Genomic DNA, 13786 nt, shown 5'->3' on the forward strand with positions numbered 1-13786 from the left:
AATGTAAATTTACTTTAAGTTTTACTAATTTCATTTCTGAAAGCTTGTCACACATGGTAACACTAGCAAGTGATGTCTAGTTTGGTCACATAATATTAGATATAATGATGACAGGGAGGTGATGTGTGGCATACATTAGAGTGATGCTTTTATGTTGGACTAACGATGCCTGGTACTTCATCATTAAGAGGATAATGTCTAAAGTCAATAGGTGATGCATGTTCTTCGCTTCGTTTGGTAAAGTGATGCCTGCTCCTCTTAAATCAATAAGATGATGCTTGCTATTTTAATATTCATGAGGTAATGCCTCTTCTAACATTCAATAAGGTGATGCCTCCTAACATTAATGAAGGTGATGCTTGCTATTTTAATATTCAGAAGGTGATGCTTGTTCTTCTATGATTCAATATATTATATATATATTTTTATATTCTTTGTTATATGGAGGTGGATTTACATAAGCTTGTTCTTGTTTCTGAATCTATGTTATGTATTGTAATTGATATTATAGATAGAAATGAATATTGATTAAATCACAATAAGTGATGCCTGCTCTTCTAAAATTCAATAAGGTGATGTCTGCTCTAAAATTCAATAAGGTAATATCTGCTCTAAAATTCAATAAGGTAATATCTGCTCTAAAATTCAATAAGGTGATGTCTGCTCTAAAATTCAATAAGGTGATGTCTGCTCTAAAATTCAATAAGGTGATGTCTGCTCTAAAATTCAATAAGGTAATATCTGCTCTAAAATTCAATAAGGTGATGTCTGCTCTAAAATTCAATAAGGTGATGTCTGCTCTAAAATTCAATAAGGAGATGTCTGCTCTAAAATTCAATAAGGTAATATCTGCTCTAAAATTCAATAAGGTGATGGCTGCTCTAAAATTCAATAAGGTAATATCTGCTCTAAAATTCAATAAGGTGATGTCTGCTCTAAAATTCAATAAGGAGATGTCTGCTCTAAAATTCAATAAGGTGATGTCTGCTCTAAAATTCAATAAGGTAATATCTGCTCTAAAATTCAATAAGGTAATATCTGCTCTAAAATTCAATAAGGTGATGGCTGCTCTAAAATTCAATAAGGTGATGGCTGCTCCCCTGTCACATTTAATTAGGTGATGCTTCCTCCTTCCATTCAATTAGGTTATTCAATTAAATGATGCTTGTTGTTTTTGTATGTAGGACTAATCATGTTGCATGTCAGGTGACACATGTCAGTTGTATATTGGATTAAATTTTGTGATACTTGACATATGTCAGATGATATGTACATGAGAGCTGTTATCTGTTGTCAATCTTGACATGTCATCCTTGTTATTAGCACATTTATACTGACTGGATATTAACCCTTAACCCTTTTAGTACTTACAGATGTTATAATGGCCACGAGATACTTTTGTACATGGTTTCCCCCTGTCAGTGATGCAGATTGGAAGTGCTGACAAGGAAAATGTGTCTGGTTGTTGGGATGGGAAAGGAGCCCAAGGCTCCATGTGCCACTAGCTGTCCGTACATCCTCAAATGTACAACTGGCAATTGCCACACTGTAAAGGCGATATTTATTCATTGTAAAGTGCATGGCATTACCCTTCTTCATTAACTCTCATAGATGTAAAAAAAATAACATGTAAAACTGCATGCATTTCATTTCATTTATGACTGTCACACTTATATGTAATAAACCCAAGCAACTTGTAAAGTGGCTATTATCAAGTGATGTTTAGGGTATATGAGGCCTTATATTTTGCTCTGTTGTATGCAATGAGATTTATTCTGTCCAAAAACGGCTGTCATCTATTCTTTTCAATTTCCAACTATCAAGGGATCTTTAATGTAGGCAGCCTGTAAATAAGGCCACTGTCTATAGAGCAACTAGATTCTTGTTCATTGTCAGCCACATGACCTGCATCACTGAGTGGTGGAAACAAGGTTAAAAATTCAAAAGCATTATCTTAACCTGAATCTACCTTTAAACATCTTAATATCTGCTATTCCATCTGATAACAGCTCTATTTCTGCTATCTGTATCACTTTTCAGATTTAAAATCTGACATTCAGTTCTCTTACAATTCAATGAGAATTACATCATTGAATTTCCAGTGAATCATTTCTCTCATGCACTTATTACAATTGACAAAAGTTATAAATGATGTCACCAGATATTTGTGCCTGAAGCCATGAAGCATTATGATTCCTGGTTTTGGAAAACAGAGGATTAACCAAAGATTAAGATGATGAAATGATAAGCAACTAAAAGATTTTATATTAGAATTATAAGGATTAGTGTCAAATTGTTTTTAAGGCCTATATTTTTATAAATAGTTATTAAAGAGACTTTTTTTCACAGGTTGAACAGGTTGAATACTAAAATCAAGAGAAATGTATCCCTGAAGTTATTTGAAAGTTTTAACCAAATAAATCCTGCTGTGAATTTGTTGATGCCAATACTATTTAAAAAGTTTATGTAAGCTTTTTATACGCCCACATGGAAATGTTGACATATATTGCTGTTGCCCATGTTTTTCGGTCCATCAACATTTCTTGTGAACACAATAGAGACTAGAGCTTTCATGAAATGTGATGATTTATATTAATGAGATCTTGGACTTTGACAATTTTTCAAAAAACGGATTTTGAGTTATTTCCCTTGACTTAGAAAAAGATAGCTTGCCAGGCAAGATAATATACATCACTGGCAGCTGTCAGAAATGATAACTGAGTCTTGAATGGCTAAAATATGGATTTTTTTCATAATGCATAATGTAGAACAGTGGGATGTAAAACTCTATTTCAAATAATTAGCTCAATCAGGTGTAGAACAGTGGGATGTAAAACTCTATTTCATATCATTAGCTCAATCAGGTGTAGAACAGTGGGATGTAAAACTCTATTTCAAATAATTAGCTCAATCAGGTGTAGAGCAGTGGGATGTAAAACTATATTTCAAATAATTAGCTCAATCAGATGTAGAGCAGTGGGATGTAAAACTATATTTCAAATAATTAGCTCAATCGGGTGTAGAGCAGTGGGATGTCAAACTAAATTTCAAATAATTAGCTCAATCAGGTGTAGAGCAGTGGGATGTAAAACTATATTTCAAATAATTAGCTCAATCGGGTGTAGAGCAGTGGGATGTAAAACTCTATTTCAAATAATTAGCTCAATCAGGTGTAGAGCAGTGGGATGTAAAACTATATTTCAAATAATTAGCTCAATCAGATGTAGAGCAGTGGGATGTAAAACTATATTTCAAATAATTAGCTCAATCAGATGTAGAGCAGTGGGATGTAAAACTATATTTCAAATAATTAGCTCAATCAGGTGTAGAGCAGTGGGATGTAAAACTATATTTCATATAATTAGCTCAATCAGGTGTAGAGCAGTGGGATGTAAAACTCTATTTCATATAATTAGCTCAATCAGGTGTAGAGCAGTGGGATGTAAAACTATATTTCATATAATTAGCTCAATCGGGTGTAGAGCAGTGGGATGTTAAACTCTATTTCATTTAATTAGCTCAATCGGGTGTAGAGCAGTGGGATGTAAAACTATATTTCATATAATTAGCTCAATCAGGTGTAGAGCAGTGGGATGTTAAACTCTATTTCATTTCAGTTTTTCTCATCTAACCCAGGATTAAATAAAAGTCATATCAATATGATAACTACCTTATTTTATGATAAGGATGTAAAACTCCATTTAATAAAAGTCATAGTAATACATGCTGTAAACTAGAACCAACGTAATGTAAGAATGTTTTTATGTTAATTTGACATTCCAGGTAATTTTGTGACAAGTTGCAGAATTAGAAGGATGTAAAACTTCATGTCATTTCATTTTTGACAGTAAATAAAGGATTTGCTAAGAGTCATGTTAGAACATGACACAACTAAACACTTTGGATTTAAACCATGATATTTCTACGAATGTTTTAACGTTAATTTGACTTGTGGCGTGTGAAATGAACACGATAAAAACATGTGATGTTGCAGAGAGTTAAAAGATTTTTTAGGCTCGTACGGCCTTTTTGCCTTTGTACAGATTAGCCATGACATTTTAGAAAACTCATTTGGTGATTCCACATGTCTTGTGAGAAGGATTGCCGATTTAAATGAATTCTGATTGAAGACATGATACATTTTATTAGCTTCTCCGCTTCTCTATTTCAGCTTTTCTCATTTTATTACTGTTATTTTTTATACCTGACAAATTTATGACTTGGCTTTTGTCAAATATTCAAGTGAAGAAAATATCATCAAGGATTATTATTATTGTCTTCATGATTTTTTCAAATAATTTTTTCACTGTTTTAGGATTTGCAATGTATTGCTTGATGTATTGATGTTCAAGAAATAATATTCAGAATCCTATTGCTATTGTATAATACTGTATTTGAAATAGCAGTCTGATTGTTTCGTTGCTCAAATTTATGAAAACTATACACGAAAATCTAGAGAAATGCGTCCTTTAACTATAAAACTTTAATAAGTTTGAAATAAAAAAAATCCTACCATTCAATTTTTGAACATGCAAGGAATAGAAGAATGCAAAATTAGATTTTATTTCATTATCCCAAAAATGCAAACCCCATTTTTGTTTTCACCTAGAATATTAAAATTCTCCATTTCGTTTGAATTCCTTTACCCAATAAAAATGTTATTATTTTATTTTCATTAATCCAAGAATAGTAACATTATAATATCAGAATTCTAAATTTTATTTTATTTCATTACCCTACTTTATATATAACATTGATATTTTCAATGTTTCTGCAAATATTAATTGGAAATCGTTCAGATCAATTTTCCAATGAATGAACTAATCAAGTGCATCCTTTACAATTAAACATGTTGAACTTTATTGGGAATATTGTCAAGCATATCCGCAAGGCAGAACACATTTTCACAAAACAGCAGGTACTTAATTGCTTATTGATTATCTGATGAAATTCAAATTGGAAAATTGTGGAACATTTTCTTTTTCAAAAAAATTGATCAAAATCACCAACTGACAATTTAGTTTGCACCAGGGTCATTTTCCAACCTTCCAGAGGGGAAGTAGGCAAAATTTGTTCTAATAAAAATGAATTGTTTTTAGTTGAAATCTGTAGAATTAGTAGGACATGTATTTCACTACAATTTTGCATTTAATCTGTACATTAGTAAATACATAATACATAAATACATAGACATATTTCTCTACAATTTGGTATTAATTTGGTATTTATTTTGCTTAAATCTGTATATAGAAGCATAACACATTGGGCTGTTGAAATAAAATTGACTTATTTGTGGATTTTACTCTAATGTTAGATAATGAAGTTTTATGTCCTACTGTTCTGTATGTTTTGAATTATTGAAATAAAATGCCATATTAATTTGTTCCTTACCAGTATTCAACAAATGAAATAAAACTGAGTTTTACATCCCACTATCTACGTAATTATAGAACCATATTTTACTAATGAAGATAGAGTTTTACATCCCACTATTCTGTACTATATTTTACTAATGAAGATAGAGTTTTACATCTCAATATTCTGTACTATATTTTACTAATGAGATAGAGTTTTACATCCCACTATTCTGTACCATATTTTACTAATGAAGATAGAGTTTTACATCCCACTATTCTGTACCATCTTTTACTAATGAAGATAGAGTTTTACATCCCACTATTCTGTACCATATTTTACTAATGAAGATAGAGTTTTACATCCCAATATTCTGTACTATATTTTACTAATGAGATAGAGTTTTACATTCCACTATTCTGTACCATATCTTACTAATGAAGATAGAGTTTTACATCCCACTATTCTGAACCATATTTTACTAATGAAGATAGAGTTTTACATCCCAAAATTCTGTACTATATTTTACTAATGAAGATAGAGTTTTATATCCCACTATTCTGTACTATATTTTACTAATGAGATAAAGTTTTACATCCCATAATTCTGTACTATATTTTACTAATGAGATAGAGTTTTACATCCCACTATCCTGTACCATATTTAACTAATGAAGATAGCGTTTTACATCCCACTATTCTGTACCATCTTTTACTAATGAAAATAGCATTTTACATCCCAATATTCTGTACCATATTTTACTAATGAAGATAGAGTTTTACATCCCACTATTCTGTACCATATTTTACTAATGAAGATAGCGTTTTACATCCCATTATTCTGTACCATATTTTACTAATGAAGACAGAGTTTTACATCCCAATATTCTGTACTATATTTTTCTAATGAAAATAGCGTTATACATCCCACTATTCTGTACTATATTTTACCAATGAGGATAGCCTTTTACATCCGAATATTCTGTACTATATTTTACCAATGAAGATAGTCTTTTACATCCCAATATTCTGTACTATATTTTACTAATGAAGATAGAGCTTTACATCCCAATTTTCTGTACTATATTTTACTAATGAAGATAAGGTTTTACATTCCACTATTCTGTACCATATTTTACTAATGAAAATAGCGTTTTACATCACATTTTTCAGTACCATCTTTTACTAATGAAAATAGCATTTTACATCCCACTATTCTGTACCATCTTTTACTAATGAAAATAGCGTTTTACATCCCAATATTCTGTACCATCATTTACTAATGAAGATTTACATCCCAATATTCTATACCATCTTTTACTAATGAAGATAGAGTTTTACATTCCACTATTCTGTACTATATTTTACTAATAAAGATAGAGTTTTACATCTCAATATTCTGTACTATATTTTACTAATGAAGGTAGAGTTTAACATCCCACTATTCTGTACTATATTTTACTAATGAAGATAGAGTTTTACATCCCACTATTCTGTACTATATTTTACTAATGAAGATAGAGTTTTACATCCCACTATTCTATACTATATTTTACAAATGAAGATAGAGTTTTACATCCCACTATTCTGAACCATATTTTACTAATGAAGATAGCGTTTTACATCCCATTATTCTGTACTATATTTTACTAATGAAAATAGCGTTTTACATTCCACTATTCTGTACTATATTTTACTAATGAAGATAGCCTTTTACATCCCAATATTCTGTACTATATTTTTTCTAATGAAAATAGCGTTATACATCCCACTATTCTGTACTATATTTTACCAATGAGGATAGCCTTTTACATCCGAATATTCTGTACTATATTTTACCAATGAAGATAGTCTTTTACATCCCAATATTCTGTACTATATTTTACTAATGAAGATAGAGCTTTACATCTCAATTTTCTGTACTATATTTTACTAATGAAGATAAGGTTTTACATTCCACTATTCTGTACCATATTTTACTAATGAAAATAGCGTTTTACATCACATTTTTCAGTACCATCTTTTACTAATGAAAATAGCGTTTTACATCCCACTATTCTGTACCATCTTTTACTAATGAAAATAGCGTTTTACATCCCAATATTCTGTACCATCATTTACTAATGAAGATTTACATCCCAATATTCTATACCATCTTTTACTAATGAAGATAGAGTTTTACATTCCACTATTCTGTACTATATTTTACTAATGAAGATAGAGTTTTACGTTCCACTATTCTGTACCATATTTACTAATGAAGATAGAGTTTTACATCCCACTATTCAGTACTATATTTTACTAATGAAGATAGAGTTTTACATCCCACTATTCTGAACCATATTTTACTAATGAAGACAGCATTTTACATCCCAATATTCTGAACCATATTTTACTAATGAAGATAGAGTTTTACATCCCATTAATCTGTACTATATTTTGCTAATGAAAATAGCGTTTTACATCCCAATATTCTGTACCATCTTTTACTAATGAAGATAGAGTTTTACATTCCACTATTCTGTACCATCTTTTACTAATGAAAATAGCGTTTTACATCCCATTATTCTGTACCATATTTTACTAATGAAAATAGCGTTTTACATCCCAATATTCTGTACCATTATTTACTAATGAAGATTTACATCCCAATATTCTATACCATATTTTACTAATGAAGATAGCGTTTTACATCCCAATATTCTGTACCATATTTTACTAATGAAGATAGAGTTTTTCATCCCATTATTCTGTACTATATTTTGCGTTTTACATCCCACTATTCTGTACCATCTTTTACTAATGAAGATAGAGTTTTACATTCCACTATTCTGTACCATATTTTACTAATGAAGATAGAGTTTTACATCCCACTATTCTGTACCATATTTTACTAATGAAGATAGCGTTTTACATCCCACTATTCTGTACTATATTTTACTAATGAAGATAGAGTTTTACATCCCACTATTCTGTACTATATTTTACTAATGAAGATAGAGTTTTACATCCCACTATTCTGTACTATATTTTACTAATCAAGATCCTTGCAATCCATAATCACTTGATATAAGCCACCCACTATTTTTTATGAAGTGTGCCTTTCATCTTTAATCCTTTAGAATTTCCAAATGGAATCATACAGCTTTTCATGTTTTTCTAAAAAGGTCAAGAGTTATAGAAATTTCAAAGTTTTTCTACAAATTTGCTTGAAATCCTCTAAATTTGTGGGTTTTTTTTAATGAAAGCATTTTTTTGTAATTAAGTCTGGATAAGATGAACATCATAGTAATTTGTCTGAAATGCTTCAACCTTTCCTCCCACCCGCCATGATGTTTCTTCTTAAAAAGGGAAAGTTAAGTCTATTATTACTTTTTGTCGAGCTCAAATTACGACTGGGTCTTTTCATGTAGACAAATTAGATATTAAAAAAGCAGCAATTCATGCTACAAATTAGTTTATTTTTATAATCATGAGCTATATAGTATTATTATTTTATGGATAAAAAAAATAATAATTTTAGACAAAAACATAGAGCCACAAATTATCTAAGTTTACAAGTTAAAATAACAACTCGTCTTTTCTTGATACTCAGTCATATATAGAAAAGATATGTATATAAATAGAAAGTGAAATCTCTAGTTTATGTGGTATATTTAAAATGAAATCATGAATATTTTTTGGTGTCGCTTTTGACTAATTTTAGGGTCTGTTTTCATTTTTTTGGGAGTCATTTATGACTGAAATTTTGTTTCGTTTCGACCACATTATTGGGTATGTTTTAACCAAAAATATTGGTTCTGGTTCCTTGTAAAATAATTTTGATTTGCCAAAGACCAGTGACTAGTGAAAAGTAAGCCTACCTGGTGCCACTGTCATTGCTGCTCACCATACATGTGTACAGGTCAGGAAAACAAATCTGGAGATTTGCCTTGAAAAATCTGGAGATTGGGTGAAAAGTCGGGAGATTTTTCCAAAGCGCGTAAATTCGTGATTTGAAACTCCAAATTGATTCTTTTTTTTTTTCAAATAAGCTTTAAGCCTTGTAAATTAATTAAATTGATCATGGGCCTACATGACACAGTTAAAATTAACAATCTATAATTATGGATAATTCTAGAAATAGTGCCTGATATTTTAAATTTAGGGGCCCGAAAAAAATTTGATATTATCATTCTTCAGTATTGATTGAATCAAAAATAATGTCAAGGTGAAATGATGTTTGAAAACAGTGCTCACATAAAATTGGAGGTTAGAAGAGCTGACATGGAAAAAGCATCTGGTCTTTCGGATGGGACAATAAACAAAGGCCCTGTGTGCTAGAGGCTGTGCTTGTTAAATATCTCTAGACAGTTGGAAATCATAAAAAATGTAGGCTAATGTCATTGTACTGGAAAAATTTCCCTCATTGTGCACTGATGGCATTGCTCTTCTTCACTACTAGCCCAGTGGAAGGTAAAAATGAAAACTCTGTGCTATGCAAAATTATATACACATCTTATTAGCTAAATGTATTAAAATATGTTTCTTTCTCTCTTTCCTTTCTTTTCTATGATCATATTTTTTACATGAACTTTCCACTTGATTTTTAAACACTTCACGAAATGTCAAAAACTCTTCAAGATGGAAAATATTTTTCATTGACCTTTAAAATCAAATAAAAACAATTAAAAATCAATGGTTGAAATATTATTCTACATAATGGTTGTCTCAAGTGTTATTTTTCTCTCAATATCTAAATGTTAGTTTTTAATGTCTTCAATGTTTTTATAGCAAATTTAATGCACTGTTGGATTTGAAACTCCTGAATGTTTTAGTGCACTGTTGGATTTGAAACTCCTGAATGTTTTAGTGAACTGTTGGGTTTGAAACTGGAATGTTTTAGTGAACTGTTGGGTTTGAAACTGGAATGTTTTATTGCACTGTTGGGTTTGAAACTGGAATGTTTTAGTGCACTGTTGGATTTGAAACTCCTGAATGTTTTAGTGCACTGTTGGATTTGAAACTCCTGAATGTTTTAGTGCACTGTTGGGTTTGAAACTGGAATGTTTTAGTGCACTGTTGGGTTTGAAACTTGAATGTTTTAGTGCACTGTTGGGTTTGAAATGTATAAATTTTATTTAGGTTGAACATTTATATCTGGCCATGCACCATTGGGATGGAAAATTTTAATTTGATCTAAGTTTAACAACTTGTCTTTATGCCCTGTTGGCTTTGAAACTAATATTTGTTGTATGCACTAGAGTCATAAAAGAATATTCACTGAAACAGATAATGAGTTGAAAAACCCAAATGTAAAATAAACATTAATTGCAGTGAGACTTTCTTAAAGGGGTGCTCAGTTGAAACACCCAATTACCAAATAAACACTTTTAGTATTTATAGTCTTTTAGAGGGGTGTCAAGACGAAGCTAAATGCTAAATAAACATCATCAGCATGTAGAAGCTCTTAAATGGGTGCTAAATTATCCAACCTAAATACAAATAATCTCTTTCACTTATGTGGACTCTCTGAAAAGGATGTGGAATGGACAAATAGAGCCAAGAGCTCATCTCATGACCTGCCAACAAAGTCTACAACTAGCTCTGAGATTTCACATTTGAGTAATTTCTAAAATGACATTAGAAAACCCAGACAAGTTTCACATTACCACTCTCTGTAACAACCTTAACACTTTCAAAACTCGGCAGAAATATCTGATTGTTTCATGTTTGAACAAATTAATGGGACAGATTTAACTAAGCTCACTACTTGGTTTGAGGGTGTTGAAATGAGATTGGTTAGATAAAAAAATTAGTACCAATCACATTGCAGTTTAGGTAGAACAGAAATGAAGAAGGGGTGAAGGTCATTTAAACAAAACACTACTGATGGAAGTGGATGCCAGTGATGTACACTAATTACTAATTGACAGGAAAAACTATAGGAATTTAAGATATGACTCCACTATATTCAAAGAGTTTTGTGTCTCCATTTAAATTTCATTTCATTGATGTTCGCAAACAGAGTGTCCATAACAAATGATTTGATTGGCTTCGATTTTTCTTCAAAGATTATCGGGCCAATTTTGAATGGACATTATTTATGTATGAATGTGTGATTTCCCTTACTTGTAATATCAAGGCCTTGAGAAAGTATGACAAATGGTGGCGTGGTTTGTATACAATGGGTTTCTATAAATTGTGTTCTGCTTTCAGCAAAGTCCCAGTTTGTTATCGAAATGTCCATTCTGTTTTTTTTTGCAGGGCGTTCGTAAGCGAACGCCCTGCTTTGTTTTCGAATTGATTTTTTTTTTTTTTTTTTCGTCCACGGCAGGTCGGTTTTTTCGGCAACGGCAATAGGTACGGGAAAACGGACTTCATGGCGTTTTGTAACTCGTGGCTAATCACAGTTTAAATGTAAAACGAATACTTTCTGAGCAACATTACGCAATGTTGCAACAAACGGAAAATGGACTCTAGAGGGCGTGTTTATCAACCGATTTTGATCGGGTTTTCTGCATCGTATTTCTTGTAACAAAGGACAAATGATAGCAGTTGAAAATTTTCGATTTTCGAAAATTCGTTGCATATTTTTTTGCCGAAATTAATCGAAAAATACTATTTCGGTTGTTATTGGACGGATTGAGTTGAAACTTACGTGGTGTAGACCGCCAGCATAGAGACATAAAAGTACACATTCAAATTTTTTTTATCACTTCCGGTTTCGATCTTTGTACTTCCGGTGGTATCACTTCCGGTGGAATTGAGTTATGTCAAAAATAACATATGCATTATATTACCAGTCTTAACACAAACTTATTAAACTAAAAAAATCTGCACCGGAAGTAACATGTTGGCCGCCATTTTGGTTTGCCTCATTTTGCAGAAATTGCTATTCAGAGACCATTTTTCATCTGATTTGCATAACTTTTGTGTCAAACGATACGTTTAAAGTCCGTCTACAATCCTTAGGCAGCATAATTTTGATTTTCGGTTTTGCCTTTTTTGTACGACCAGATGTTTTTTTTTCAAAGTTTGAACGCGTATATCTCATGACCTTGACCTTTGATGACCTTCATATTTACTACGATGATAATATGTGACCTTGTCTATCTGATGACCTTTTGACCTTTGGGGTCAGACAACTCTTTCCGATTTTACAGGGGTCTAAAAATGGACCATTTTGAGTCTTTGCAGTGCTATATCTCGGTCCCTAATAGAGATATGACGATAATTCTTTCGATTTTGCAAATTCAAAACCTCATTCACTTAACATGGGACTATTATTAGATAAATCGGCTAATTAGATTAAACTGGCTGTCAACCCCAATATAAATCAAAGTTTAAGTAGTTTTAAAGACACCCTCCCTTTTATATTTCTTTAAAATGTTTTGTGTCCATTTAAGCTATATAAATAGGTTCCTAGGATGGATTGAACCTTGTTATACTGTAAGTAAAGCTTACAGAAGCACATTAAAGGCATACCCCCACTTAATTTCCCAACTTTCTTATTTTTTATCCAAATTTCACCAAACTTGGTATAATCCAATTCTAAATTTGATGGATATATCGAATTTGCGTATTGCGCATGTGCATTACTAACTTTCTTATTTCTTATCCGAATTTCATCATACTTGGTATTCATGTGTATAATCGAAATCTAAATTTGATGGATATATCGAATTTGCGTATTGCGCATGCGCATTACTAACTTTCTTATTTCTTATCCGAATTTCATCAAACTTGGTATTCATGTGTATAATCGAAATCTAAATTTGATGGATATATCGAATTTGCGTAGTGCGCATGCGCATTGCCAACTTTCTTATTTATTAACCGATTTTCATCAAACTTGGAATGTATGTGTATAACCCAATTCTAAATTTGATGGAAATAATAATTTTTGTTGTTCGCATGCGCATTACCAACTTTCTTACTTCTTGTCCGAATTTCATCAAAATTGGTATGTATGTGTACAATCCAATTCTAAATTTGATGGAAATATTGAATTTTTGTTGTGCGCATGCGCATTACCAACTTTCTTATTTCTTATCCGAATTTCACCAAACTTGGTATGTATGTGTACAATCCAATGCTAAATTTGATGGAAATATTGAATTTTTGTTGTGCGCATGCGCATTACAAACTTTCTTACTTCTTATCCGAATTTAATGAAACTTGCTATGTATGTGTATAAACCAATTATATACCATGTGCATGCACATTACCAATTTTCTTATTTCTCATCCGGATTTCATGAAACTTGGTCTTTATTAATTGACAAACATTCTTTTATTTCTAGTCAATATACTTTAAACTCCAGGCACTTTTGGATATTTGCATTTAGAGATGCAGAAAAGTATTTACATCAATGTAATTGCAATAGACTATCTTCGTATGTACCTGAATGTCGTAACCCGCCCTGCGTCAGTACTGTTATTAGAACAGTT

General features: G+C 31.3%; 1 protein-coding gene across 1 annotated transcript; it reads left to right on the forward strand.

Annotated features, from left to right (window-relative positions):
* Nucleotides 1-7014: 7014 nt before the first annotated feature.
* On the forward strand, nucleotides 7015-8204 carry LOTGIDRAFT_139791 (hypothetical protein; the record flags this gene model as incomplete). The annotated part of the gene is made up of 2 exons (XM_009049882.1): nucleotides 7015-7132; nucleotides 8035-8204. Coding segments are annotated over 2 exons (288 nt in total), but the record flags the coding sequence as incomplete, so codon positions are not given.
* Nucleotides 8205-13786: the final 5582 nt, after the last annotated feature.

The sequence above is a fragment of the Lottia gigantea genome (genome assembly GCF_000327385.1).
Source record: "Lottia gigantea unplaced genomic scaffold LOTGIsca_140, whole genome shotgun sequence".
In the NCBI taxonomy this organism is placed as follows: Eukaryota; Metazoa; Mollusca; class Gastropoda; family Lottiidae; genus Lottia; species Lottia gigantea.